General features: G+C 35.2%; 1 protein-coding gene across 1 annotated transcript; it reads right to left on the bottom strand.

The window, feature by feature from the left end:
• Positions 1-14,358: 14,358 nt before the first annotated feature.
• On the bottom strand, positions 14,359-15,898 carry LOC131634804 (splicing factor U2af small subunit B-like). The gene has a single exon (XM_058905426.1). It carries the CDS (start codon positions 15,691-15,693, stop codon positions 14,839-14,841), a length of 855 nt encoding a protein of 284 aa, XP_058761409.1. The 5' UTR covers positions 15,694-15,898; the 3' UTR covers positions 14,359-14,838.
• Positions 15,899-27,447: the final 11,549 nt, after the last annotated feature.

The raw sequence follows: 27,447 nt of genomic DNA, 5'->3' as shown, positions 1-27,447 counted from the left end.
GACGAAGTGCCGCGATCGTAGATACTCGATGCATATGATCCGGCCCGACGCGTCCAATGGCGGTCGACTATGAAGTGGAAAGAAAGTCTCACTTAGTCCAAACCTCGTCAAGTCGACGCATACAATATCATATGCACTTGCTATTAGATGACCCATATCGGGGAATGACATCCACTTCGAAACCGGAGCGATACCGGTAAGTGATGGAACAAGTGAATCATGAATTTTCGCAAAGTTTTCTTGATTTTCATATAGTCGGCCGTAGATGTCCCGATACGAAGTCAACTCCGCAATAAGTTCCCGTCGGACTAAAGTGTGATTATTTTCCCCTTTACCGAGAAAACCCGCAACGGCCCGATATCCACAATTGCCGTCGCCTCCAACATCAACGATGTTATCGATATATTTGTGCATAAAAAGTGGCATCTCATCAATGTAGACAATGGGTGATTTTTTTATCGGCGGTGTGCGAGGTGGCTTCGAAATACGGGCACATTTGTTACCACTACACTTTGACTTCGGTGTCGGTGAAACCGGGAACGATGCATCAACATGTTCAAATTAGGAAGGAGATCGTTTTGTTGACGTGTCATCTTGTGTAATTTTGGACTTTTTCGGTGCACCTTTCGTCTTAACCGGTTGAGATGGCGATTTCAAATCGGTGGTCTCCGGAAATGCGATTTTTCGTAATTGTTCTTTTATATGCATTTTCGTTGTGTCATCCGCTTTAGCAAACTTCTCCATTATCACTTCCAACTCGTCGGAGATGGTGATTTTGGAGTCATTTTCTTTCGGCGGGTCAAAATCATCAAAACGAAGCTTCTTCCAATGGTCGGCTACCTCATCCATGCGTATTGGTGAATTCAACATCTTCTTTTTTGCAAGTATACAAGCACATGGAAGGCCGTATGTCTTTCTAATGATGCACCCACATAATGAACTATCCGGCCCAGTGGTCTCCGACCGCTTAGCTTCATGAAACAAAAAATTCAAACCCGTTCGGGATATGTTGTAAATCAATTGGGAGAATAGAATTTGGCCCTTATACCAGTGTTCCATAACCGTCTTGCTCCGACCGAACGATGTTTGAATTTCATTGTGTTGATTTTGGAGCATTTGGTTGACGGTGTCCCATCCCCGACACAAATCTCCCTTGCTATCACCCAACCACCTCTTGAAGACCGCATGTGCGGATTCAACTCGGTTAGTCGTGGTGCAACCAAGATGTCTAACTCGATTTGTCCAAGCGCACACGACTTTTTCTCTAACTTTGTCAAGAATGGTGGATTTGACGTAATGACAAAATGTCTTAATGGAACCACACAAAGACCTAAAGTGTACCAATTTCTCGGTATACACCTCTTCGGAGTATGCATCCAAAATTTCCCTCCATGCCGCCATTATCCTATCAACCACAACACCAGATTTGATAACTTTACCATTTTCATCCGGCCTATCTTTTGTCCCAACCGCGGGTTTCAACTTGCTTCTCACGTTGCAAGTTATGTGATACCGGCAAAGTAACGCGGTAGATGTCGGGAAGACGGTATCGGCCGCATTCATCAAAGCATTGTCCCGGTTGGTGACAATGACGTTTGGCATAACCTCTTGATCAACTAACAAAGACTTGCAAATTCCCAAGGCCCATGTAAAGTTGTCTTCTTTTTCACACTCCAAAAAAGCAAACCTGACCGAATAAGTCTTGTCCGTCGAGGTCACACCGACTATCTCTAGAAGAGGAAGCCTATATTTGTTTGTCTTGTACGTCGAATCCATGACTAGAACGGTTGGAAATGTGTTGAATAATTTGATACTTTCGGGATGAGTCCAAAAAATATCATGCACCGTAACTTTGTCCTTGGAGGTTCGGAAGCTTGAAACATATTTGTTATCGCCTAGTAGTTTCAAAAGTTGTTGCATTTCCGACCGAGGGCCCATATTCAAAACTTTGAGATTGTGTCGTTCATTGTAAACTTGTTTGATATTTGAAACGCTATCCAGTTTCTTACGCTTCAAATCGGCAAGTATGTAGCGAGGCGCCACTTTGACTATCGTTAAGTCCGATATCACATTCCTCTCTTCGCGGGACAAACGACACGCCATTGGATGTCCGTGTAACTTGACATCCAAGGCATGATTATGAATTCCACAAATTACGGTTAACCGCCATAAATCATCAACCCTCCGAGTAGCACGCAACTTAAAAGGACACCCGCACTTTCTCGATCCCGTGTCGTCGTGTTTTAGCACCCGGTTTGATTGTACATAACTCTCACCTCGTTTGCAATTCAAAACAACGAAAGCTTTCCGCCTACTATTTCCGTTGTCCGACCTTAAAATAACAATTCCAAATCCAAGTTTACTAGCTTCGTTCCGAACACACTCAATCAATTGTTCGCGACTACTGAAGCTCCGATCATTTGTAAATTCTTGCCGAACATCAACCGCATTGATCATAGGATTAACGTCGATAACCGGATCGTTATTAACGCTGACAACTACTGAAACTACTGCGTCATCGTCTTGCACAATGTTGTCCGGATGCACCATACCTAACAAATGAAAAAATTAGCAAAAGTTGGCCAAAACAGTTTTTTTTTACTGCCAGGGCATATTTCGGAAGTTCATTTCCGAATTTTGTTAGGTAATATATTTCGGAAATGAACTTCCGAACCATATCAGTTTCAGCATAAAATTCATCAATCAATGTAGTGAAATAGGGGAATAAATGAGTGATGTTTACTTGAAATTGTAGCTTTCTATGCTCCCTTTAACGTGATCAACGGTTTGAAACTTGATTTTAGGACGATAAATGGATGGAGATTGATTGGGTTTGGGGAAGTTTTGGAGAAAAATGATGAAATAGTGAAGGAGGGAAATTTGTATATGCAGCAATATTTTCGGAAATGAACTTCCGAAAATATTCACGGTTTTGAATTTTTTTGATTTCGGAAATGTATCTCCGAAAACACCACTTTTTTGGTGTTTTCGGAGATGCATTTCCGAAGTCAAAAAAAATTCAAAAAAAAAAATAACTTCTGAGATGCATCTCCGAAGCAGGGGCAGTTTTGGGTTTTCGCTGGGGGTGACCCCCATAGGGAGGTGGGTAAAGAAATTTTCTTAAAACAACTTCATGATAGTGTATGAGTATAATTCACGTCCTGTAAAAAGAAATTTAAAAAAATTAGAAAAATGATATTTCTATCTAAAATTGGAATTGCAACATATTAGGAATTAAAAAGGAAAATTTATCTATCATATGTGGTGAAAATTTTCTTTAAATATTTTTTTTTTATAAATGGTATGATTATGGATGTCCATCAATTAATAGATTTCAGGTTGATTTTTCATTTATCACATAGGTCCTATAAATAAGATTCATATTGTATCAGAATCTCACACACTCTGAATATGAATAATAGAATATATTCTCTTTCTCTCTTCTATTATTTTATTCAGTTTCATAACATGTTATCAGCACGAAGATAGGTTTTTTTTTACATGTAGTGGTACAACTATTTCATGAAGATCGGTGAAACAAACAATAGCAACAACTTCATCTAATCATGCAGAACTTTTAGCACTATATGGGACAAGTTGAGAATGTGTTTGGTTGAGATCCTAAATTCAACCCACATAAATGGCTTGTGGAAAAAGAAATACAATAACCATATATGACTATAATACTACATGCATTACTCAATTGAAAGATGGTTACATTAAAGGAGATCGAACAAAACACATTTTCCAAAATTCTTTTTCACTCATGATCTTAAGAAAAGTGGTGATATAAGTTCCAACAAATTTGTTCATGTAATAATCTTGTAGATCTTTCAGTACAAAAAGATCGGTTTTCATCATCAAAGAAATATTCGTTCAACTGAGGGGAGAAATGAATTCGTTCAGCTGAGGGGGAGAAATGAATTTTTCTTAAAAGGATAGTGTACTCTTTTTCCTTCACTAGATTTTTTTTTTCACTGTGTTTTTTCGAGTAAAGTTTTAACGAGGCATATCCTAAACAAACATCCAAGGAGGACCATTATAAATAATGGATGATTATCTCCCTATAATTTTTTTCTTACTTTTAATAATATGTATTGATTAGTAACGAGGTAGTTCCTTCACAAAGAATGTTGTACTCTTTTTTCTTCATTAGAATTTTTTCCACTGAGCTTATTTCTAGTAATATTTTAACGAGGCATATTCTTTATGGACATCCAAAGGGGAGTGTTATAAATGATATGATTATGAATGTTCCTCAATTAGTAAATTTCAGGTTTATTTTCCATTTATTACATATGTCCTATAAATAGGACTCATATTGTATCTGAATTTCACACACTCAAAATATGAATAATAGAATATACTCTCTCTTTTCTTTCTCTCTTCTATTATTTTATTAAATTTCATAACATATTTGTTGTTACTGTCAAACTTTGCTTTTGTTTCTCATGAATCAATATTTTCAATCTTTCTTTAATGTTGATTCTAAAACTTAGACATTTATTTTCTCCCCCTATAGAAAAACTAGAACATGTTGAGCATATGTCTAAAGGATTTATAATAAAACTGTTATGTAAGTATTATATAAAAAAAAGGCATAAAGTACCTGATATAAGTTCAATGACATAATCATTGATACCATCTATATAACTTCAATGGTGAAAATCAAGATTGCTCTACTTTAAAAATAATTTGAGTCTTTGTAGTTATTAATCAAATTAGAATAAGCATTTTCAACAAAGCCTTCAATTTGGTAATTAAAATTAGATATTAAGAACTAATTTGAAATTGTAATATCAGCATAACTATCATTTGGCTCTGAAGCACCAATTTTAGGTATCCAATATGATTTTTTTCTATTTCATCGCTTGATGATGATGTTGAACCAATTTGTAAGCGCATTTTCCTAATATGTTTGAAGACTTTGCAATGACATCTATTAAGAATCTGGTAGCAATCAATTAGTCTTAATTATAATTATGATATTTTCTATTATGTACACTCACATTTACATATAAATATACAACATGTGTTATCATATTTGACGCACATAAACACAATTATAACATGTTACAAGAGCCTCGTTTAAGATCTAGAGGCCCACCTACTATCAGGTTTTCGCTACTGGGCCTCCCATAATTTATTTTCACGTTCCGATTGTCTAGTCTTGGGAGTGAAGGAGTGTGTTAAGAGTCTCACATCGAACAATATATGGATTGAGCATATCTTAATAAGTGGGGACAATCCTCACTCTAAAAGCCGATTTTGTAGGATTGAGTTAGGCCTAACCACGTTTCTTAACATGGTATCTCCGCTGGTGGCATGTGTTTCTATTGCTTCTCAAGGCCTTACACATCAACATTTGGGTTACTCTAGCCTTAATAAAATGCGTCTTTTATTTTTAGTTTTTCTAAGCTTCCGTCATTTGGTTTCAGTCGTGTCAATTAGGAAAACATACCCGTCACTCCTATTGTCAACGAGTAAATAAAAGTGTTGCATCACCTTTTGCTTTAGTTCATTCTAATATTTGGGGTCCTAGTCGTGTCATGTCAACTTTAGGTATTATTACTTTGTTGTGGAACCCTGTTGTCATACCCCAAAATTTGCCCACCATATTTTCATGCAAGACTCATCTAAGTATCAAAAGCTCAAGACTCAACTAAGTACACACTCTCCTAATCAAAGGCTCCTAAAACTAGGGTTTTGAATTTCTTGATGAAAAAGGATAAGTCAAGGTCTCCAATGGACTTCATATGACTCCTTATGCTTCTAAGTATTATCATGCCAATTTTCAAGCCCTGATTCACAAGATTGCCCAATCAACTACTCAAATGGTCGACAGTCGATCAGTTTGACCTAAAAGTCAACTATGGTCAAATTATAGTCAAAACTCTTGATTTTTGGTCAACATCCTTATTTTAAAGTAACATTCTTCATTTTATAAAGGGTTGATCATGACTCATCAAGGAAAGCTTCAAAATCATCAAAAGTCCAAGTTTCTAATTTAGGGTTTTAACCTAAAAGTCAATCCAACTTTGACTGATCATATCTCTTTCATACTTTATCAAAAATTCCCCAACCAAAGGCTATTCTTAAGGAAATTACATTCTATACAACTTTGAAGTTGGGCCCAAAGCCAAGAAATGCACCATTTAAGAGATATGGGCCAAAATATTACAGGTCCTTCTAGAAGATCGCAAAAAGTTGTTTTTTGTCAGGAGCAATATCATCAGGATAAAATATCCAAATGAAAAATATGTTCCAAAGTGGCTTGTAGAGGATCTCTTGAGCTTTCCAAAAATTTCTAGAACTCTTACATATCTTAAAAATGGAGGAAGATATGTCTTGTCAAAGTTGGATTATTTTAGATGAAAATTGTGAAACAAATGAGGTTCAAATGGATTTTTCTTTACTAATGGGCCTAAGATTTTGATTCCAAACATGCTTATGGCCTAAAAAAATGACCTTTAAGACCATCCTCATATTTTTATTATTTATATTTATATTTATTTGAATTTTATTCAATTAAAAAGCAAATAAATTAAGTAAAATATAAAAGTAATTGAAATAATTCATATGGTCTTGATTTTGATCATTCAAAAGCCTAAGTAACACTCCAAGAAAAGTCCAATTTCGTTTGGCTTGGTTATAAAGAAAGATTGATCCAAAAGAGGAAATAATATGTGATTTTTTTGATCAAATTTGATCTTTCTCAATCACATGATTTGTTTCTTAAATCATTGACCTACTACCATCACTATAAAGACCACAACGTGCCCAACATAAGGATTCACGTTTTGGAGCCCTAAAACACTTTAACCAAACTTCAAATGTTTAAAGAAAAGGGAGGAGTCGATTTGGAGGTGGCAGCCATTTTCAATCATTCCCAATGATCAAACGCGCTTACTGGATATCCTAGGAGATCTACCCTACGCTTTTAGAAGTTTGAAACGCTCCCAATCATGCCCTTCGAAGTTACGGTTTGCACACCAAACTTTTTAATTCAAACTCGTCGTACACACATTATAAATAAGCTTGGCATACTTATTGATGATCATGATGTTATTTAGAATTGTTTTGAACCATTAATCACGAGTTTTGATGCAGAATGGAGGTTTCACCATTGTTAGGGCAAGAGAGGTGTGATCTTTCGTTTCTATGGCTACATGAACTTTTAGACCCAAACGACACCTCCAATGAGTCCAGGGCATCGTGTTCATAATAACTGGGCACTTAGTTTAAAACTCTAACGTCATTTTTTTAGTTTTTAAAGGTTTCAGAAAGTTGCAGCAAAAATCGCAGGAGAAGACGCAGCAAAATCCGCAGGAAACCATGTCGAAGACGATGAACAAAGCCCTTTTAATTTGCAGCGTGGCTGTTTTGGATCATTCCATTGGTTCGTCAGCGAAGCCCCACTCCTCTCTCCAAATATCATTCGCCAGTCAGCGCCACGTGTGATCTATGTTTGACCGTCCCTAATAAGTGTTTGTTTTTATATTTATGTTTTGTTGACTAATCAATTATAACGTTGAAAACGCAGCCTAGTTGGTTACAAGTAAAATCCACAATCCCCAAGGTCACAAGCTCGATCCATAGGGGTCACCTATTCTTTTTTCATTTATTTGAATGTTGTATTTCACAGATCCAATGCAACAGTTAGCACATCCTTACGACGCACCTTCAAGCGTCAATCACTAGATCTCCAACGAACTCAAATCAGAAGGATCAGGGATGCAGCTCCACGGTACACCTTCTGGACGCATGTACACTGGATCCAACGCCCATCAGCACCTTTTGGTTTTTTTGTTTTTATTTCTTTATTTTAGTTTAAATTAATTGCTTTTTTTTAGATTTAGGACTTTTAATTAACCTACTAATTAGGATTAGGATAATTTTTCTTTTAGCTTTATTTTAAATAGGACTTTTAGTTAATTTATCACTTAATTAAACACACCATCATTAGAATTTAGGGTTTTTACTATAATATTAATTTCATGATCTTTTTTAATTAATTAACTTAGGAATTTAGGTTTTAATTAAAATAAATTACTAATTTGTACATTAATTAATTTAATTAGGTAGTTAATTTAGAATTAGGATAATTTAGGTTTTAATTAATTTAATTAATTAGATTTAGATTCTCACTTAAAATCTCAACTTTCCTAACTATAATTTTCTCTCGATTCTCTTCTCATCTCAAACTCCAGTGATTGACGCATGGTTGTTTAATTTCCGTCTTTTATTTAATTATTCATTTACTTTTAAATATTAGAAGGTGTATATGTCGCAATTATTCATTCTTTTGATGTAATAGTAATTAGGAGCTTTTATTTTCCGCAATTTACTTTCCGCATCCCCCGACAGGTTTTTATTGTAATCCCCAATCCCGAAGCCATGTAATAGCGTAGGACCTTTACTTTCCGCACTTTAAATTTCTGAATGATATTAACTGCATGGTTAGTAAATAGGGAGTGGCAAGATCAATTGAACATAGCTCACCTAATTCAAGATAATATAACTGAATTCAACACGTGATTGGTGCACACACACACTTTTAGGGTAATCCTTCTTGTTGTCTGTTGCCTGTTGCCTTCGAAATACGGTCTTGTCCCTCGAACGTGGGGATACCTTTTAGCAAGTTGCCTACATTCATAACAAATCATCAAGTTGCCTTCGATGTTGCCTACAATTAAATAATGATAACCCCTTCGAATGCTAGGTATCCCTACGAGTTTCCTTTAATGACCGTATGATGACCCTTCGATGTCCCGCTTACATCCAATGAAAGGACTTCCTACCCTGAATGGTATGGATAATCTCTTTCCCTTAAGACTAAAAGAACAAGAAGACTATATTTTTAGGGTAGTTGCTCCTAATTGCTTGCTCTAAAAAAACAAATGCTTTTCACATCTCCTTTCAAAACAAAGTCAAAGGCTACGCTTTCTTTTCAAGCTAAAGTCCTTTCTTTTTCAAAGCAAACAAACAAATCAAAGTGAGCTAAGCAATTAAGAGCCCATGGAGAACCATGGATACAAATGGTGCTCATACCTCCCCTTTGTATAACTTACCCCCTCCCCCGAACTCAAAGTCTTTTAAAGGGTCTTTTTCTATTCTTTTAGCCTTTACAAATTGGATAAAATAAAAGTCGGTGGCGACTCTTGCTATCCGCAACATTTTCAAAAAGTTAGTTCTCCCACCGTATTACACCTATTTTGCAGGTGATAGACCTTTAATCAAGACATCAACTTTTGATGATGACAACTAAAAGGATAACAGATGATAAGTCAAGCACAATACTTAAGTGGTTAAAAATGCAAACCCAAGTGTTATGGTTTGATGAACTTGACTATCCGAAGAAGGAAAACAAAGTGGAAATAATTTAAAGTCTCAAGTGATCTCAAGTAGTGTACAAGTTTTATATATATATATATATATATATATATATATATATATATATATATATATATATATATATATATATATATATATATATATATATATATATATATATATATATATATAGGGGACGACTCAAGTGAGAACACTTGGTTATTATGAGAAATGAGAACAATGAATCACGACCATTAAATTTGATTTTAATGGACTGGATTGATTTCTCTTTCTAAGATCCTTAATATTTAATGGACTGGATCTTAGAAAGAGAAACTAATCCAATCCATTAAAATCAAATTTAATGGTCGTGATTCATTGTTCTCATTTCTCATAATAACCAAGTGTTCTCACTTGAGTCGTCCCCTATATATATATATATATATATATATATATATATATATATATATATATATATATATATATATATATATATATATATATATATATATATATATATATATATAATGTGTACAATTTTAATATTAATCTACGATTTTATCTAAGAAAAGCGTGTCGAGGTAAATATTTGATTTTAACAACCTTGCAAAAAACCACTCTTTAATTAATTATGCAGCTAACTCACTCACTAATCGATTCAAAACCCTCTAAGTATGTGTTTGGTTGAGCGTTTGGCCAAATAAACGTGCATCTGCAACACTTTCTAAGGCAAAATAACGTGAAAAAGCAGAAGCTCCAAATTGAAGTGTTAAAGAAATGCACGTTTAATGGCATTGTAAACGTAGAAGCAAACATGTGCTAAATCGATTAGAATCCAAATCTAGTTGTTTTCTTTCCTAAATTGAAAGGTCTAATCAATTAGCGTCACATGTTAATTGATTGGAGAATGACTCGAATTAATTTTTTAATCTTTTTTTTGCCAATTTTTTTCTTATATAAGAAAAATCGTGTTCACTTATGTACAACACAAGAAATGAGATATTTTGCTCTTAGAAATGATTTTATACACTTTATATTATTTTTAGTGTTGAAATAACGAAATAATTAAGTAAGAGTTGTGTGATTGTTGCCTGAATCAGATTGTGCCATAATTGTAAATCAAGAGTATCATTCTATTGTAACATTGACATTGTTATAAAGATTGCAAATAGAATATGAATAAAAATTTGGTATAAGAAGGTTGTGGGTTGATTCCATGATAAAAGATCAAACTGATGGTGAAACTCTCAAAAGAAAATTCTTGGGTCATGGAGTAAGTCACATGGTTTAAGACCGAAAATAGTATAAATTTTGATATACACTTTCCAAACACTTCTCTTTTTATTTTCTTGTCATTTATCTTATACGTTTAAATCTCTTCAATTCTTCTTTTATGTCGTGTTTTTAAATTTGATTGTAGTAATTATAATTCCAATCATCTTTTCAATGCTTTTTTAAGTCTGATGGTAGTAATTATATTTTTAATCCTCTTTTCAAGATTTATTTTCTCTCATATTTTTAAATATTGTGTACTATGTTAGAATATTGTGAGATATTCTTCATTTTAAATTATACAAACACGTCTTTCATCTTTCCTTTATGTTATTTTATCTTTTTATGTCATTTTCTTTTATTCTTCCTTCACTTTTCAATCACCGCCTTCTTGATCTCTTTTTAATTTCTTTTCTCATCTTTTAAAAGTGTATTTTTTGAAAAAATTGAAGAAAAAAATAAGTAGTGTGTTTTCAATGTCTCAACTTTTTTAACATCTAAAAATTTTGAAAATCCAAAATTTTATTTTTCTTGGTGCCAAGTCTCAAACGGAATACCTCAAGGTTGAAGGATAAGTTTACAACCAAGCGACTTCTCATAAATGTTGGAGAAATTTTAATTTTAAAAATGTGGGAAAATATTTTTTACATTTTATGCAAAATATGAAGTAAAATTGTAATGTTAAGAGAATTGTGGGAGTATGGAGACTAACTTTAGAGATATGTATTCAATATATTTTTCCATTAATTTTAGCCTACTATTATGTACATGAACTTGAAGACTTTTCTATTATGTGTCTTGAATGTTTTTATACATTCATATAGAGTAAAAATATTTATGAAAATTCCAAAATACCTTCTGAATGTGTATATTCGAACGCATTTAAATTTTTAGTTTAGTTATTTTTGGATATGCATATCCAAAGTATCTTAATATTTTATTTTCAAGAATTTTCGAATATACATATCCGAATTAACCAATATTCCAATTTTTTTATTTTATTTTAAAAAAATATTTATTTATAATATAGTTTAAAATTTTGTAAACTTTTTTTCTTTCCAGGACCCAAGCGTTTCACCGCTAGATCACACACACTTCGTAAGGTTTTTTAAAACATTTCCTCTTCTTTTGCTTAATATTAGTTTAAGAAAAATAGGCTATATATTAATTATTATAGTGAAAAAAATTTAGTTTCATGTACCTAAAATTAAAGGGGTTGAATATATATATACATGAAATTAATTTTATAATATTATATATGTTTCATTTTATATATAGAATTATGTTTGAAAATTAAGGAAAAATTCTGGGAAAAAAATTTAATTAATAAAAATGTTGAAACTGTTTCCTTAAATCACTTTTCTCTTGAAATACAAAAATATAATCCTTCCATTTTTCAAACTTTAGAAATCTTTTATTTAAGGAAACAATTGTTTAAAAGTTTGACAGTTTCTTTTTTTTTAAAATATATTTCTTCTTTTGTTCCTATCCAATTTTAAAAGTGGATTAACTTATGTCTAATAAATTATTACAAAATTAAAATTTTAAAAATATTAATTTTTAATAAACATTAATTTTAAATAATATTATAAATTAAAATTTTATTTTGAAAAGATTTTTCCTTATTTTAATATATCTTTGACAAATAAATAAAAAATAATTTAAAAAAACATTAATTTTTAATGAAAATTTTAAAGAATAACTTAAATACCGACAATAATATAAATATATCATTAATTATATTATTAATACAATTGATTCCCCTCTGAAAAAACCAATAGAGTTATTTCAGAAATGTATGTCACTCTCCAATACCTCAAGCACTCAAAGTTCACTTGCATATTCCTTGGACTCCCCATTCACAATACAAGTATGAAATTGATTTCTTTCAATAAAACTTCAAGTATACAGTATAGTTTTAATATCACAATTGTTGAAAAAAACGTTAACAAAAAGTTGTCGGCATCAGTCAGCAATCCATTGAAATAACATACATGTTAGCATATACGGTGAAATCCAATGCTCCTACCTAAATTTATAACCTATCTGACTTTGATAGTGTCATACATATATCACTTCTCAGGAACATAAAATGATGCATCTTTGAACCAAGCATAAATCAACAACTGCTACAAAGCATCTATTGGAACAAGCATAAATTGATTGCAAAGATTATGTTGGTCTAGGAATCTAGAGAGCTTAAATAGCACAATAGCCCAACTAGTAGAAATCCTAAGACAATAACTAATATATAGTGTCAGCTCTTCTTAGTCGAGCCAGTATATTTTATACTACCTCCGTTCCTTTTTATAAGAGACAAGTCATTTTTTAGGTTCATTAAATAACTAATGTATTTGGTCTCTTTATAGACTATATACATTGATTATTCAATGACTCTAAAAAGTGAATTTTCTCTTATAAAAAGGAACGGAGGTAGTAATATTTAGCAATAGGACTCATCACAAATTTTCTTTAAACAGCACATAACTATACTTCTGCAAAAATGACAAAGAAAACGTGTTATAATATTCACAGGTGGATCTGCCCAAATTGATCTAATACGGAATGGATCCCAACCCCGCATGTGAACATTAAATGCAATTTGGACCAGAACACCAAGGTTTTGCTACCTCTGCTACCATAATGAAACTGTTATTGAAACCACATCCACCCTATAAGACATTGATTCTCAGCAGTAAGCAGCCGCAAGGCGACTACAATTTAGAGCCTCAAATAATAATAACTTATCATAGAGACATGCTGTTTTATAGGAAACAAATGAAACCCCAACCTCGTTAATCTTTAAAATTTGAATTGCAATTTCTACATCCGATGAACATCAGCTGCACAACCAATCCCCTAGCACCTAGCCTACACAATAGAACAAGCATTTAAAACCTTGACGCCGTAAGAGGGAATAAAAAAAGATAGTATTGAGAGAGCACGAGCGAAAGGAACTAGAACCAACTTCTAAAGACAGTTTTGTACATGAAACAACAAATTAAAAGAAGAAAAAAATCATTTAAAAAACAAAGAACCTGAGAATCGTGAAAGTATTAGTAGACATAAGTATAAGAACAGAGGAATCGAGAATAACAGCAGTAGAAAAGGGAGACACCAAAACTCACAGCATGATAGGAAAATCCCCATGTATCTGGCCTCTTACACATGGCAGGAAAATGAGGGAGAAAATAAAAACTACCAGCAACCAGTTCAGGAAGATATCAAAGCTGGCGAATGATTGCATTTTAAAAGAGAAGCAGAAAAATCAGCCATTATCACTTAGATTCATGCAGTAGAAAATTGGGAAATGTCATATATCAAAAAATCAATAGCGCCGCTATAGGATATTTAACAGGATTGCTCAGCACTCCAATTAATTAATCAAGACTAAATAAAAAAGGGTCATGCTAACATGTGCCCTAAGGGCACATGTTAAGGATTCTATAAATAGAAAAAGTTAAATATAATTAAATGCAATAAAGTTATATTTAAAGTTTCGATACACTAAATGCACGCGTTTCAAGAAAAAAATTCTATAAATATTTCATTAACTTGTGCCCTTGGGGCACATGTTAGCTTTTCCCAATAAAAAATGCCGGCCGTATAGCCATCCAAACTAGTAAAAGCAATTCATTGAAGCCCTTAACCAACAAAAGATATGATTCAGTTAGAGTTCATCAAAGCTATACTCATAGAATCAACAAAATTGACTTCACTAACCAATCTCCGCTCACAATATCAAGCAGAATATAATCCTCGACACCAGAAAATAACTTGTTATTTCCCATTCATGATTGGAATACCAGATAAGATAGCAAACTACTAAGTGCTTACAAATAAACTATTTCAATAACAAATGATAAAATAACGTCAAACTATTTTCATAAGATGTCCTAGAGAGCTCAGGGAAATAAGCTCTGAAACAACTTATGGACATGGCACAAGATGTTTTCAGAAGCTCTTAAATAGTCTTACATGTGTTTGTGCTGATTGATAAGCTCAAACAACAAACATATTAAACAAAATAGAAACATAGTGAACTTAAATTGTAATCAAGGCTCCTACTCAACCAATTCGATTACACAATCCTTACCATTCCCTTCTCTTCACCGATTCTTCCATAAACCTCACCGTCAGATATTCACCTTCATTTGAATTTCACCATACAGCACAAATCACAACCTCAACCTATGTCAAAACAGAAAATCAAAATAAAAATCAGCAAAAACATCAAGGCTTCTCCTCTCTTTCCCTGTTCCATTGTTCAATCCTCGCTCTTCTTTCCTCGCTCCCTTCCCTTCCTTCCCTCGCCGAACTACCATTTCTCCGCCTTCCACCTTCATCTCTACTATCTCTATTCCTCTCCCTATTCCCATCTCTATCCCTAATCCTATCCCTATCACTACTTCTTCTTCCACGAGACTCATAATCTCTATCTCTATCACGCGGCCTCTCTCGATCTCCACTTCTCCTTCTCCGGCGAGGACTATTACTCCGACTCCTGCTTCTGCTCCGGCTCCGTTGAGAAGAAAACAGTTTCCTCCTCAATTCCCTTCCAATTTTCTTAACATGCATAAAATTACAATAACCACCACGGTTACAACTATTCTCCTCATACTGCCGACACGTCGCCTCACGAAAATCCGTCACCGGAGAAAAATCCGCAAGAATAGGCCGACCGGAGTAAAATCTACCGTGCAACGAACCAAGCGCCGCCGCGGCATGATCTTCCTCACGAAACAAAACGTAAACATTCCCGATCATATGATCGGCGAGATTATCACAAACGTTTAGCGTTTCGATGTAACCGAATTTAGAAAGCTCGAGAAAGATATCTTCATAGAAATCTTCGAAGTGCTGCTGGATCTGGCGCGGATCGATCGGTTGACCGTTGGGATCGACGCCGGGAGTGATGATATCGGGACGTTGGTACATGTTGGAGAGAAGGAGAGTTGGGGAAATGGTGGGACGGTTGTGGAGACGCGAACAACGGTCGCCGTGTCTACACGCGCCGATCTTGAAGTAGAAGGGACAGTTAACTCGGTCTTTCTCTGTGCCGAATATTGAGGCTAGATGTTCCGCCATTGTTAAAGGGGGTTTGAGGATTTGGAGAATGGGGTGAATTGGATCTGAGATGGAGGTTTATTTGTGGCGGATTTGGAATGAATAACGACTTAACTGCGGTGAGTCGTGAGTGTTCGCAGCTTAATGTTTTAGCCCGTGTTGGGAAATAAACCTACCTGGTTTGGATTGGATGAATGTTGAACTTGGACCAAACTCCTTGTAAATTTTTGTTTTTTTTTGGTAAGTTTTTTTAATAAGAAAATGTACGAAGTTTTTCATCTAAATATAAATTTGCCTGTTTTTTTAAGTTTAAAGAAAGTGCAACTGCCGGTATAAAACCAATTTTATACATACAATCAAAATTCTTACACTTGCTATGTCATATTAGTTTTTTTAATTATAATTATATTTTAATTAGATACATGGTTGTGATAGATTGATAGTGTAAAAATATTTTACACTCTCAGTACATATTTTTTTTATCTTAACAAATGCTAAAATAAAATAAAATAAAATAACTGATATTTCCTTACTATAATTTATGATTTTTTGAAAATAGATTTTATATTTATTCATAACTTTTATTTTTACAAATATATGAGAGATTGTGCCCACATATGAATTGCAAAAAATATATGATTTTTTTTTGTGTAAATTAGTGAATGACATTTTTCATTATGGAATTGGAGTATGCTTAAAATTTATTGGATTAAAGTTAAAATATGATTTTCCTAATTTCATAACTAGAAACGAGGAGCAGAAGAATACTCATTCTCCTATAAATAATGAGTGAATGATTTTTCTCATTAAGTGGCGTTTATAAACATTTATTCTCAAACAACTCAAACTAGGGTGAATATTTCTCATTTGAGCGTTTGTTCGATATTACCATACTTAGTCCTGAGCGCCTCATTACATATATTCATTTTTATGCCCGATAAAATTATCCCAGTCCATAGTCTCTTAAGCACGAGGCCTTGGAAAGGGCAAATTGATTTAATCTACGCAGAAAGTAATTCAATTCAAGGCGAGAGCGAGACTTAATCGAGTCCCTCATGCGAAGATTAGATAGTCGAGTCCCTCTAGCAAAGATTAGATAGTCGAGTTCCTTAATAAAATATTCGATAGTCGAGCCCCTCAAGCGAAGATTAGATAGTCGAGTCTCTTAGGCAAAGACTAGAGTGTGAGTTCCTCAAGCATTGCTTGGAGAGCGTAAATTTTGTCTTTGTATCCTCTCCCTTTGCATCCTCGTTGGTAACCACGCCTTTTGGGGTTTATTAATAGACAATCAGATTTTATAGCGGTAAATTTTATGATATTTGAAATCCGTCGTAGTTTGCCCATTAACTTTGAAATTTATATTACTTTGGTTGCACAAATTTATTGTTTGAGGCGAGTCCCTCAAGCGTTGAGTAGAGGTATCCTTAGCAGGGATCTTTTAGTGGTGGTCAAACGTATAATTGCCTTATAAGTGGCAAGGATCCTTTGATGAAGGTCCATCATATAATTGTCTTATAGACGACATGGCCCTTTAATGATGGTCCAACGTATAATTGCCTTATAGGTAGCAAGAATCCTCCAATGAAGATCCAACCAATAATTGCCTTATATGCGGTAAGGATGCTTTGGTGAAGGTCTAGTGTATAATTTCCTGATATGCGACAAGGATTTTTAAATGAAGGTCGAGCAGATAACTTATCGTAACATTCGATAATTAAGAAGACATGTTCCCTCATTATTTATGATTTTTTGGTAAGTTTTTTTAATAAGTGAAAATATGAAAATTTTCATCTAAATATAAAATTGTTTTTTATTAATATATGGTAAAATAAAATTTTAAAAAAAGAAGAAGACCTGATATTTCCTTACCATAATTTATGATTTTTTGAAAATAGAGTTTATATTTATTCATATTTTTTATTTTTACAAATATATGAGAGAGTGTGCTCACATATGAATTGCAAAAAATATATGAATTTTTTTGTGTAATTAATGAATGGCATTTTCCATTATGGAATTGGAGTATGCTTAAAATTTATTGGATCTGGGCTAGAAAGTTAGAAAATTATTTTCCTAATTTCATGATTAGAAACTTGGAGCAGAGGAATACTCATTCTTCCATAAATAATGAGGGAACGATTTATCTCATTAAGTGGCGTTTATAAACTTTTATCCTCAAACAACTCATATTAGGGTGAATATTTCTTATTTGAGCGCTCACCTGATATTACCGTACTTAGTCATGGGAGCCCTATTACATATATTCATTTTTATGCCCGATAAAATCATCTCAGTCCATAGTCCCTCAAGCACGACGCCTTGGAAAGGGAAAATTAATTTAGTCCAGGCAGAAAGTAATTCAATTCAAGGTGAGACTTAATCGAGCTCATCATGAAAAAATTAGATAGTCGAGTCCCTCTAACAAAGATTAGATAGTCGAGTTCCTCAATAAAATATTTGATAGTCAAGCCCCTAAAGCAAAGATTAGATAGTCGAGTCTCTTAAGCAAAGACTAGAGTGTGAGTTCCTTGAGCATTGCTTGGAGAGGGTAAATTTTGTCTTTGTATCCTCGCCCTTTGTAGCCCCGTTGGTAACCACGCCTTTTGGGATTTATTGATAGACATTCAGATTCTATGGCGGTAAATTTTATGATATTTGAGATTCGTCGTAGTTTGCCCATTAACTTTGAAATTTATATTACCTTGGTTGCACAAATTTATTATTTGAGGCGAGTCCCTCAGGCGTTGAATAGAGATATCCTTAGCAGGGATCTTTTAGTGGTAGTTCAACATATAATTGCCTTATAAGTGGCAAGGATCCTTCGATGAAGATCCATCGTATAATTATCTTATAGACGATATGGTACTTTAATGATGGTCTAACGTATAATTGCCTTATAGGCAGCAAGAATCATTAAAGAAGATCCAACCAGTAATTGCCTTATATGCGACAACGATGCTTCAGTGAAGGTCCATCCAGTAAAGAATCCTTCAATGAAGATCCAGCCAATAATTTCCTTATAGGCGACAAGGATTCTTAAATGAAGGTCAAGCAGATAACTTGTCGTAACATCCATTAATTAAGAAGACATGGTGTCTCATTAAGAAACCCGCCCTTGCAGAGGAAAATAGTGTGACTTTACCTTTCATACTTTAAAATCAAATCTTTGAGACGATTCGCACATTGGAGGGCCAAGGCCTTTGCCTTATTTAGCAGGAAACATTAAATAATCAATTATAATAGTATCTCAAATTACTTGAGTTCCATGTTTTATGGATGAGTCTTTCGTCCAATTCACCGAGCTTATAGGCATTGTGTAGTAGCTTTTGGAATATTCAATATAGGCATTCCTAATTAAGTAGGAACTTTCCCAATTGAGTAAGTGCGACCACTTGTCTAAGTATGATATCTCCTTCTTGCGATTCACGTGGGACTATATTCGAATTGTATCTTCTTGTAACCCTTTGTTTTGCGGTGAATTCCAGGATATGGGCAATTCCATTAGTTTCATCGACCATGTCACTTGCTCACCAAAGTACCATCTTGTTTTCTTCTTCACTAAATTGTTTTCATTTCCAAGTGGGTGTGTCAATTTCAACGGACAACATGTCGTCAACGTTGTAGATCATGGGTATGTAAATTGAGTTTCCTTGATCGTGGATTATGGGTAGTGTAATATGACCTTAAATCCTCTTAAAGTTGTTCGACCCATAGGCCATTGGCAATGTCAAGTTTTTTCTTTATCACGCTTAGTATAATCTAATTTACAAACTCGGCATGTCTGTTGACCAACAGGTTAATGACTAAGATGAACTTCATTTGTATCCTTAGGTGATGGCAAAAATGCACCACTATCGAACTAGATAATTGTTGTACCTTTATGAGATATTTGATCAGTTAGACCTCTTTTGCATGATATTCTTCAGCGACCTAATTTGCAATCAACTATGAGTCAGTCCTGGCTCTAACACTCAAGGTTCCCATATATATAGAGAGGTTCATACCCGCAAGGAGGGATTCATACTCGGGTTGACTGTTGTTGGCTTTAAATTCGAACCATAGGGAATGCTCTAAGAGGAGGTTATTTGTGCCATCTAACATTATTTTAGCGCCAATCCCCTGAAGGATAGAAAAACACTTAGAAAGGGGGGGTTTGAATAAGTGTAGCTTTAAAAACTTGACAGATAAAAATAAATTGCACAGTTATTTTTATCCTGGTTCGTTGTTAACTAAACTACTCCAGTCCACCCCCGCAGAGATGATTTACCTCAACTGAGGATTTAATCCACTAATCGCACGGATTACAATGGTTTTCCACTTAGTCAGCAACTAAGTCTTCCAGAGTCTTCTGATCACACACTGATCACTCCAGGAACAACTGCTTAGATACCCTCTAAGACTTTTCTAGAGTATACAGATCCACACGATCACTCTAGTTACAACTTGCTTAGATAACCTCTAAGACTTCCTAGAGTATTCTGATCCACACGATCACTCTAGTTCCTTACAACTTAATGTAATCAATTCTAAGAGTATTACAATTGCTTCTTAAAAGCTATAATCACAAACTGTGATATTTCTCTTAACGTTTAAGCTTAATCTCACTAATATATTACAACAGCAATGTAGTGAGCTTTGATGAAGATGAAGATTCTGAGCTTTGAGTTTGAACAGAGTTTCAGCAAGTTAATAGGCGTTGTTTTGTTCAGGATCGTTAACCTTGCTTCTCATCAGAACTTCATATTTATAGGCGTTGGAGAAGATGACCGTTGAGTGCATTTAATGCTTTGCGTGTTCCGTACAGCATCGCATTTAATGTTATACGCTTTTGTCAACTACCTCGAGCCTTGTTCACGCTGTGTCTACTGACGTAGCCTATAATAGCTTTTAACGTTCCTTTTGTCAGTCAGCGTAGCTTGCCACTTGTACTTCCTTCTGATCTGATGTTTATGAATACAACGTTTGAATATCATCAGAGTCAAACAGCTTGGTGCAAAGCATCTTCTGATCTTTTGACCTTGAAGTGCTTCTGAGCGTGATACCATCAGAACTTCAGTGCTTCTGTTCTCTTGTTCTTCTGATGCTTCCATAGACCCATGTTCTGATTCTGCTTCGACCATCTTCTGATGTCTTGCCAGACCATGTTCTGATGTTGCATACTGAACCCTTTGAGACAAAGCTTCTGAGCGCTGAATTATGCGTACTCTTTATATATTTCCTGAAAAGGAAATTGCATTGGATTAGAGTACCATATAATCTTAAGCAAAATTCATATTATTGTTATCATCAAAACTAAGATAATTGATCAGAACAAATCTTGTTCTAACAATCTCCCCCTTTTTGATGATGACAAAAACATATATAAATGATATGAATTTGCGATCAGAAAGAACAGACGGCAAAAGACAAATTACACAGCTATAGCATAAGCATATGAATATGTCTCCCCCTGAGATTAACAATCTCCCCCTGAGATAAATAATCTCCCCCTGAAATAAATACTCGAAGAACTTTAATAAAAGACTTCCCTGATTATTTCGGTAGAGACGATCATATAAGCTTCTGTCTTTAGAGAATTCATAGCTTCTGACTTCTGCTTCCATAGGACAGCTTCAGAACTAGAATTTCTTTAGATCCCTAGAACACTCACAGCTTCTGATTCCTGCTTCCATCTAGGACAGCTTCAGAACTTGAATTTCTTTGATCTTCTGAACATTCACAGCTTCTGATTTCTGCTTCCATCTAGGACAGCTTCAGAACTTGAATTTCTTTGATCTTCTGAACATTCACAGCTTCTGATTTCTGCTTCCATTTAGGACAGCTTCAGAACTTGAGTTTTCTGGATCTTTAGAACATTCACAGCTTCTGATTTCTGCTTCCCTCGGATAGCTTCAGAGCTTGAATTTCTACCAACCTCACTTCATGCTAGATTTGTATCAGAACATTGTTGAATGTACCAGAGCATCATCAGAGCATCTCTACATCCTGAAATGTTACAGAACAAAAACTAAACGACAAAAGTCAGCATGAACGAGTCAGAACATAAAATGTATATTCGAACACATTATATGTATCAGAGCCATATGGGCTAAAATAATGTATCAGAGCAAATAGAATTTTGTCAGAACAAATAGACAAATATGGAAATATGGATCAAATTCTATTATCAGTGCTTCTGATTCATTCTTCTTTCTTGCTTCTGATCTCTGAAGCTTGACAGCACTCAGCTTGCTTCAGTTTCCATGGTTTTGCTTCTTGTGTTTGCTTTGAAGATTCTCTTCACTTCTTTATACCTGCAAAACACTTAAACCATATAGAACTTGCAGTTCTTGTTAGTAAATGTGTGGGAGCTTTACCCAGCAACTGATAGATTAATCAAATCATTTATCATTTATCTTTCTCCCCCTTTTTGTCATATCATCAAAAAGCAAAAAAGATTCAGAGACAAACAAAACGAAGCACACGGAGGAAGAAGATGATTTCATTGAAGTTCAAACAGCAGGTACAGAAGTATATGAAGATAATTAAGATCAGATGCACAAAGACAGATGCAACGAAAAGAAAGAAACAACACAGACTCAATCTAAGATGGCCCTAGCCTTGACAAGATCTTGGCCAGCATCTCTTGAACCTCATTGTTGTGTCCTTCTTGCCTCACCATGAAAGCTCTATACTCATCATTGAGTAAGCTTTGCTCATCCTGTCTCCTCTGAATTTCTTCCAGAGTCCTTGCAAGACGAGAAGATTCATCAGAAGAAGCTTCACCGCTTTCAACCACAGGAATAGCAACTTGATCTGTAGCTTCCATGGATAGATCATTTGCAGGGATTTCCTCAACAGGATCTGATTCAGCAACATGATCTTCAGCATCTGCTTCTTGCATAGAAGCATCTCCATATTCTGCAGCAGGAATTTCCGAGTCTCCATTCTCAAGTGCCTGAAGAATGGCAGCTAGATTCCTGGGAGCAGAAGGACCTTCAACTACTGGTGGGTCAACAACTTCTGGAATGACCAAGCTTGGATCTTTCTCAGAAGGGTTTTCCCTCAGATAGTCAAAGAGAGTCTTGAAATCTCCGAGCAGAACAGGATAATCTGGAATCCAGATAACAATATCCCTGCATGGATTTGCTTCCATTTCAGCAGCCAATCTTAATTGTTCCATCTCATCCAAGAAGGGCTTCTCTTCCAACAGATGTCTTCCTTTGAGACTAGCAAACCAGAAGTCTTCATAATTCCTCAGAATTCCACGAGGCCGTGGGGCAGCAGCTACACAGGCTTCCTGAAGTTCTAAAAACAGAGCATCTGATTCTCTGCGAAAAATCCTCCAGAAGTTCCGCATAGCAACATCATTCAATCCAGAACTTTCAGCAATTCTGAGAGTACCAAAGGTACTTCTGAGATTCCTCTTTATGTTTTCAAAAACTACACCAATAGGATATACAGGGCGGAATTTTATTTGGGTTTTTGAAAAGGCAGGGTTGGAAGTGAAGTACGGATGAGGTTCTCTATCCAACCTATAAGAAGATTCTGCTTCAGTATCAGAATCTAACACTACCACTTCAGCTTCAGGACGAGGCTTGGGAGTGTAGTTGCAATCACGGAGCAGCTGCTCATGTGATGCAGAGGTTGGAAGAGGAGAATCACAAAGATTGTTTTGAGAGGTGGAGGGAGTATGTTCAAGGGTGGCATTGAGAGAAGGTTGAGATGGAAAGAGAGTTTGAAGGGGTGGTATATCCAGAACAGGATTTATGGTAGGTGGAGAGAAAAGAATGGTTATAGGAGAAGATGGAGGTGTAAGAACATGGACAAAAACAGGTGATTCTGATGTGGCTTTTTCTGGTTCAGGTGTAGGGACAACCTCTATTGGTGCAGCTTCTGAACAAACAGCAGGAACAGAATCAGGTTCAGAAATGCATATACCTTTGGAACCTCTCAGAAAAGCTTTGGCCACATCCTCAGTCTTCTTCTGCTTCTTACTCTTCGGCTCTTCAATAATCTTTGTTTTGCCGCTAGCGATTTCTTTCCTTCTGACATATGCCAGAACTTCTGGTTGATTCTCAGCCTCTTGAGAGATATTTTCTTCATCAGATTCTTGAAGAATCATCTTTCTTTTTCTGATTTTCTTCTTCTCAACAACTTCAACAATCTCAGCATTGTTATTTGACTTCTTCTTCTTTTTCTCAGCTTCCTTCTTTTTCTTCTCAAAATCAGCAGAGACAGCCTTAGCAACCTTTGCAATGACTTCTTCTGGGACCACTTCTTTCTTGGTGGTAGCAGCAGGATGATCAAACTTTCTTTTGGTCCTTTCTTCCTTCTTACGATTCACTTTAATAGGAGCACCTTTGTCTTGATCTTTAAGACTCTTATCCTCTTTTTGTGACTTCAGATACTTAGTTCTGACTTCAGGTACCTCACTATTGAAGAAGGTTTCAAAGTCAGCTAGTACTGGTTTTCTTCTGATTCTTGTTCCAGCTAGAGGTTGAGGAACTTTGAGGATAGTGTCAATTATTTTCATCTTCTTTAAAGAAAAAGCATTCAGACAGGCTCCAGAGGTGACAGCAAGGTTTTTGATAATACCTTCAGACTCCAGACTCTCAACAATCTTGGAATGCACCAGAAGGTTTGTAATAATTCTACCAAAAGGAATGATTGTTCCACCATTTTCTTTTCTGAAAGCGTTTCTGGAATCCTTTACTGCTTTCCACATATGGTTGAAGATAATGTAAATCGCATCAACCTTCTTCTGAGTGGCAATGCAATAAAGAATATACCTTTGATCATTACTGATGAAATCCGAGGCATGTGTTGCTTTCCTATGGTAGAAACACCCAAGAAGGATCTTTGTCCAGATTCTGTAGACGTCTCTCAAATCCTTGACGTGTTTTGTTTTCTTGACATTTGGATAGAGAGTGGATAGAACATCTCCCAAATCTGCCCTTTGATCAAACTCAAAAACCCCTTCAGGGTTTTTCAGATCAAACATCATTCTTAGGATGTTTTCAGTAATAACAACAAACTTTCCATGGACGAAAGAAAGTATAGATTTTGGAGCAACCACAGCATGTGCCCAGAACTCCTTGACAAGATCCGGATAAACTGGACCAACGAACTCAGCAAACAACGAGGTCCATCCTTGAAAGATGATGTCTTCTTTAAGATGAAATTGGTTTTCTTCAATGTTGTCAAAGTCAACCATGAGTTCACACAGAACTTCCAATTCATCTTTAGGAATGGAGCATGCAACAACAGGGGTGAGTTGCAAAGTTTCTTCTTGGAGATGATGAGGAACAGATGACTCAGCATTTTGGGATGAGAAGGCAGCCATGGATGCAGAATGAACAAAAACGAACAAGAAAAGCGAACTGGGTTTTCGATTAGGGTTTTTAGAAAACGGCTAAGAACTTTTCAAACGAGAGAATGCAAGAAGAGAGAGAGACAAGGGAGCGAAAAAGATGTAAGATATGATTTGAAAAGAATATATAGAGACGGATTTGAAAAAGAAAATAATAAGAAATATAAACTGAACAGATCCAGAATCAAAAGAAATCAATTTTATTAAATGATGAGTGACGTAAGGAGAGAGAACATGGTAAATGAAATGATTTAATACAGTTACCTAGGTCGGCGTCTTTTCAACTGCACGCTTTGTACTAACCATACAGACACGTGTTCACCATCAGATAATAGATGACAGCTGTAAATTTTAGAATAGACTTTACACCTTCAGATTCAGATCACTGCTTCTGATCTGATCAAGTTTCTCTTCTGGAAACACTCCTTCTGAAGTGTGCTGATATAAATCTGAATGATCTTCTGATCCATTACTTCTGATATACACAGCTTCTGGAGATTCACTTCTTTGTTCTGCAGCTTCTGATAAGACAAAACTGTATCTGCAGAAATTCTTAAGCTGCTTTGTTTCATCAGAAACAAGTTTATCATCAAACCAGATATTTATTGATTCGACCACAATCAATGTTTCAATATTGTATATTCTGTAGCATTTAGAGCATTCAGAATAATTAAGAACGAAACATTATTGCTTTAGAACAAACAAAACAGATGGTTCCAGGACTAATAAACTTTCTTTTCTGATCTCCTACGAACATAGTTTCTTCAACAGATTTAAGAACCAGAGCTTGGAAGACAGTCTTTCTTCCCTTCAAGTGTTGAGACCAACTTGAGTCCAGGAGACATGTCATGTTGACTTTTATCTTCTTTGTCACCAAGAGAATCTGCAAAATAAATAGTCTTTTTCTTTGGTACCCACATCTTCTTGGGTCCTTTCTTGTTAGATTTTCTCAAGTTCTGATTGAACTTGGGTTTAACATTGTAAGCAATAGGAGGAACAGCATGATAATTTTTAATGTGAGTTTCATGATATTTCCTAGGTTGTGTCACATGCTTTTTGGTGTGTGTTATGTGAAAACTTTGAGCATGTGAAGTGTGCCTAATATCATGGGAGTGGCCATACTTGAACTGATCATACAATGGCTTGTATGTGAATTTCATTTCATCAACAGGTTCAAGTTTGTATGGGGTTTCACCCTCAAAACCAATGCCGACTCTTTTGTTTCCAGACAAAGCATATATCATAGAAGCTAGCTGACTTCTGCCAATACTTCTAGATAAGAACTTCCTGAAACTTAAATCATATTCTTTCAGAATATGGTTTAGACTAGGAGTGGATTTTTCTGAATCAGAAGGAGATCCAACATTATTGGATAATTTTAAAAGTTTTTCTTTTAATTCAGAATTCTCCAACTCAAGCTTCTTTGTTTCAAATTCAAATAGCTTTTTCAGCTTTTTGTATTTGAGACTCATCTGAGACTTGAATTCCAGAAGTTCAGATAGACCGGAAACTAACTCATCTCTAGTAAGTTCAGAAAATACCTCTTCAGAATCTGATTCTGATGTAGATTCTGATCCGTCATCTTCTGTCGCCATCAGCGCACAGTTAGCCTGCTCATCTTCAGAGTCTGAATCATCTTCTGACTCATCCCAGGTTGCCATAAGACCTTTCTTCTTATGAAACTTCTTCTTGGGATTTTCCTTTTGAAGATTTGGACATTCATTCTTGAAGTGTCCAGGCTCATTGCATTCATAGCACATGACCTTCTTCTTGTCAAATCTTCTGTCATCAGAAGATTCTCCACGTTCAAATTTCTTTGAACTTCTGAAGCCTCTGAACTTCCTTTGCTTGGTCTTCCAGAGTTGATTTAGCCTTCTGGAGATCAAAGACAGTTCATCTTCTTCTTGAGATTCTGATTCTTCAGGATCTTCTTCTCTAGCCTGAAAAGCGTTAGTGCATTTCTTGATATTGGATTTTAATGCAATAGACTTACCTTTCTTTTGAGGCTCATTTGCGTCCAGCTCTATTTCATGACTTCTCAAGGCACTGATGAGCTCTTCCAGAGAAACTTCATTCAGATTCTTTGCAATCTTGAATGCAGTCACCATAGGACCCCATCTTCTGGGTAAGCTTCTGATGATCTTCTTTACGTGATCAGCCTTGGTGTATCCCTTGTCAAGAACTCTCAATCCAGCAGTAAGAGTTTGAAATCTTGAAAACATCTTTTCAATGTCTTCATCATCCTCCATCTTGAAGGCTTCATACTTCTGGATTAAAGCTAGAGCTTTAGTCTCCTTGACTTGAGCATTTCCTTCATGAGTCATTTTCAAAGACTCATATATGTCATAGGCCGTTTCCCTGTTAGATATCTTCTCATACTCATCATGAGAGATAGCATTCAGCAAAACAGTTCTACATTTATG

Source organism: Vicia villosa, unplaced genomic scaffold (genome assembly GCF_029867415.1).
Source record: "Vicia villosa cultivar HV-30 ecotype Madison, WI unplaced genomic scaffold, Vvil1.0 ctg.001359F_1_1, whole genome shotgun sequence".
Lineage (NCBI taxonomy): Eukaryota > Viridiplantae > Streptophyta > Magnoliopsida > Fabales > Fabaceae > Vicia > Vicia villosa.
The sequence above is the reverse complement of the archived record's forward strand: the minus strand, read 5'-3'. Positions and strand labels throughout refer to the sequence as shown.

What these genes read in the sequence shown, in the direction of transcription:
- LOC131634804 (XM_058905426.1), bottom strand. Translation starts at nt 15,693, where the DNA reads ATGGCGGAACATCTAGCCTCAATATTCGGCACAGAGAAAGACCGAGTT.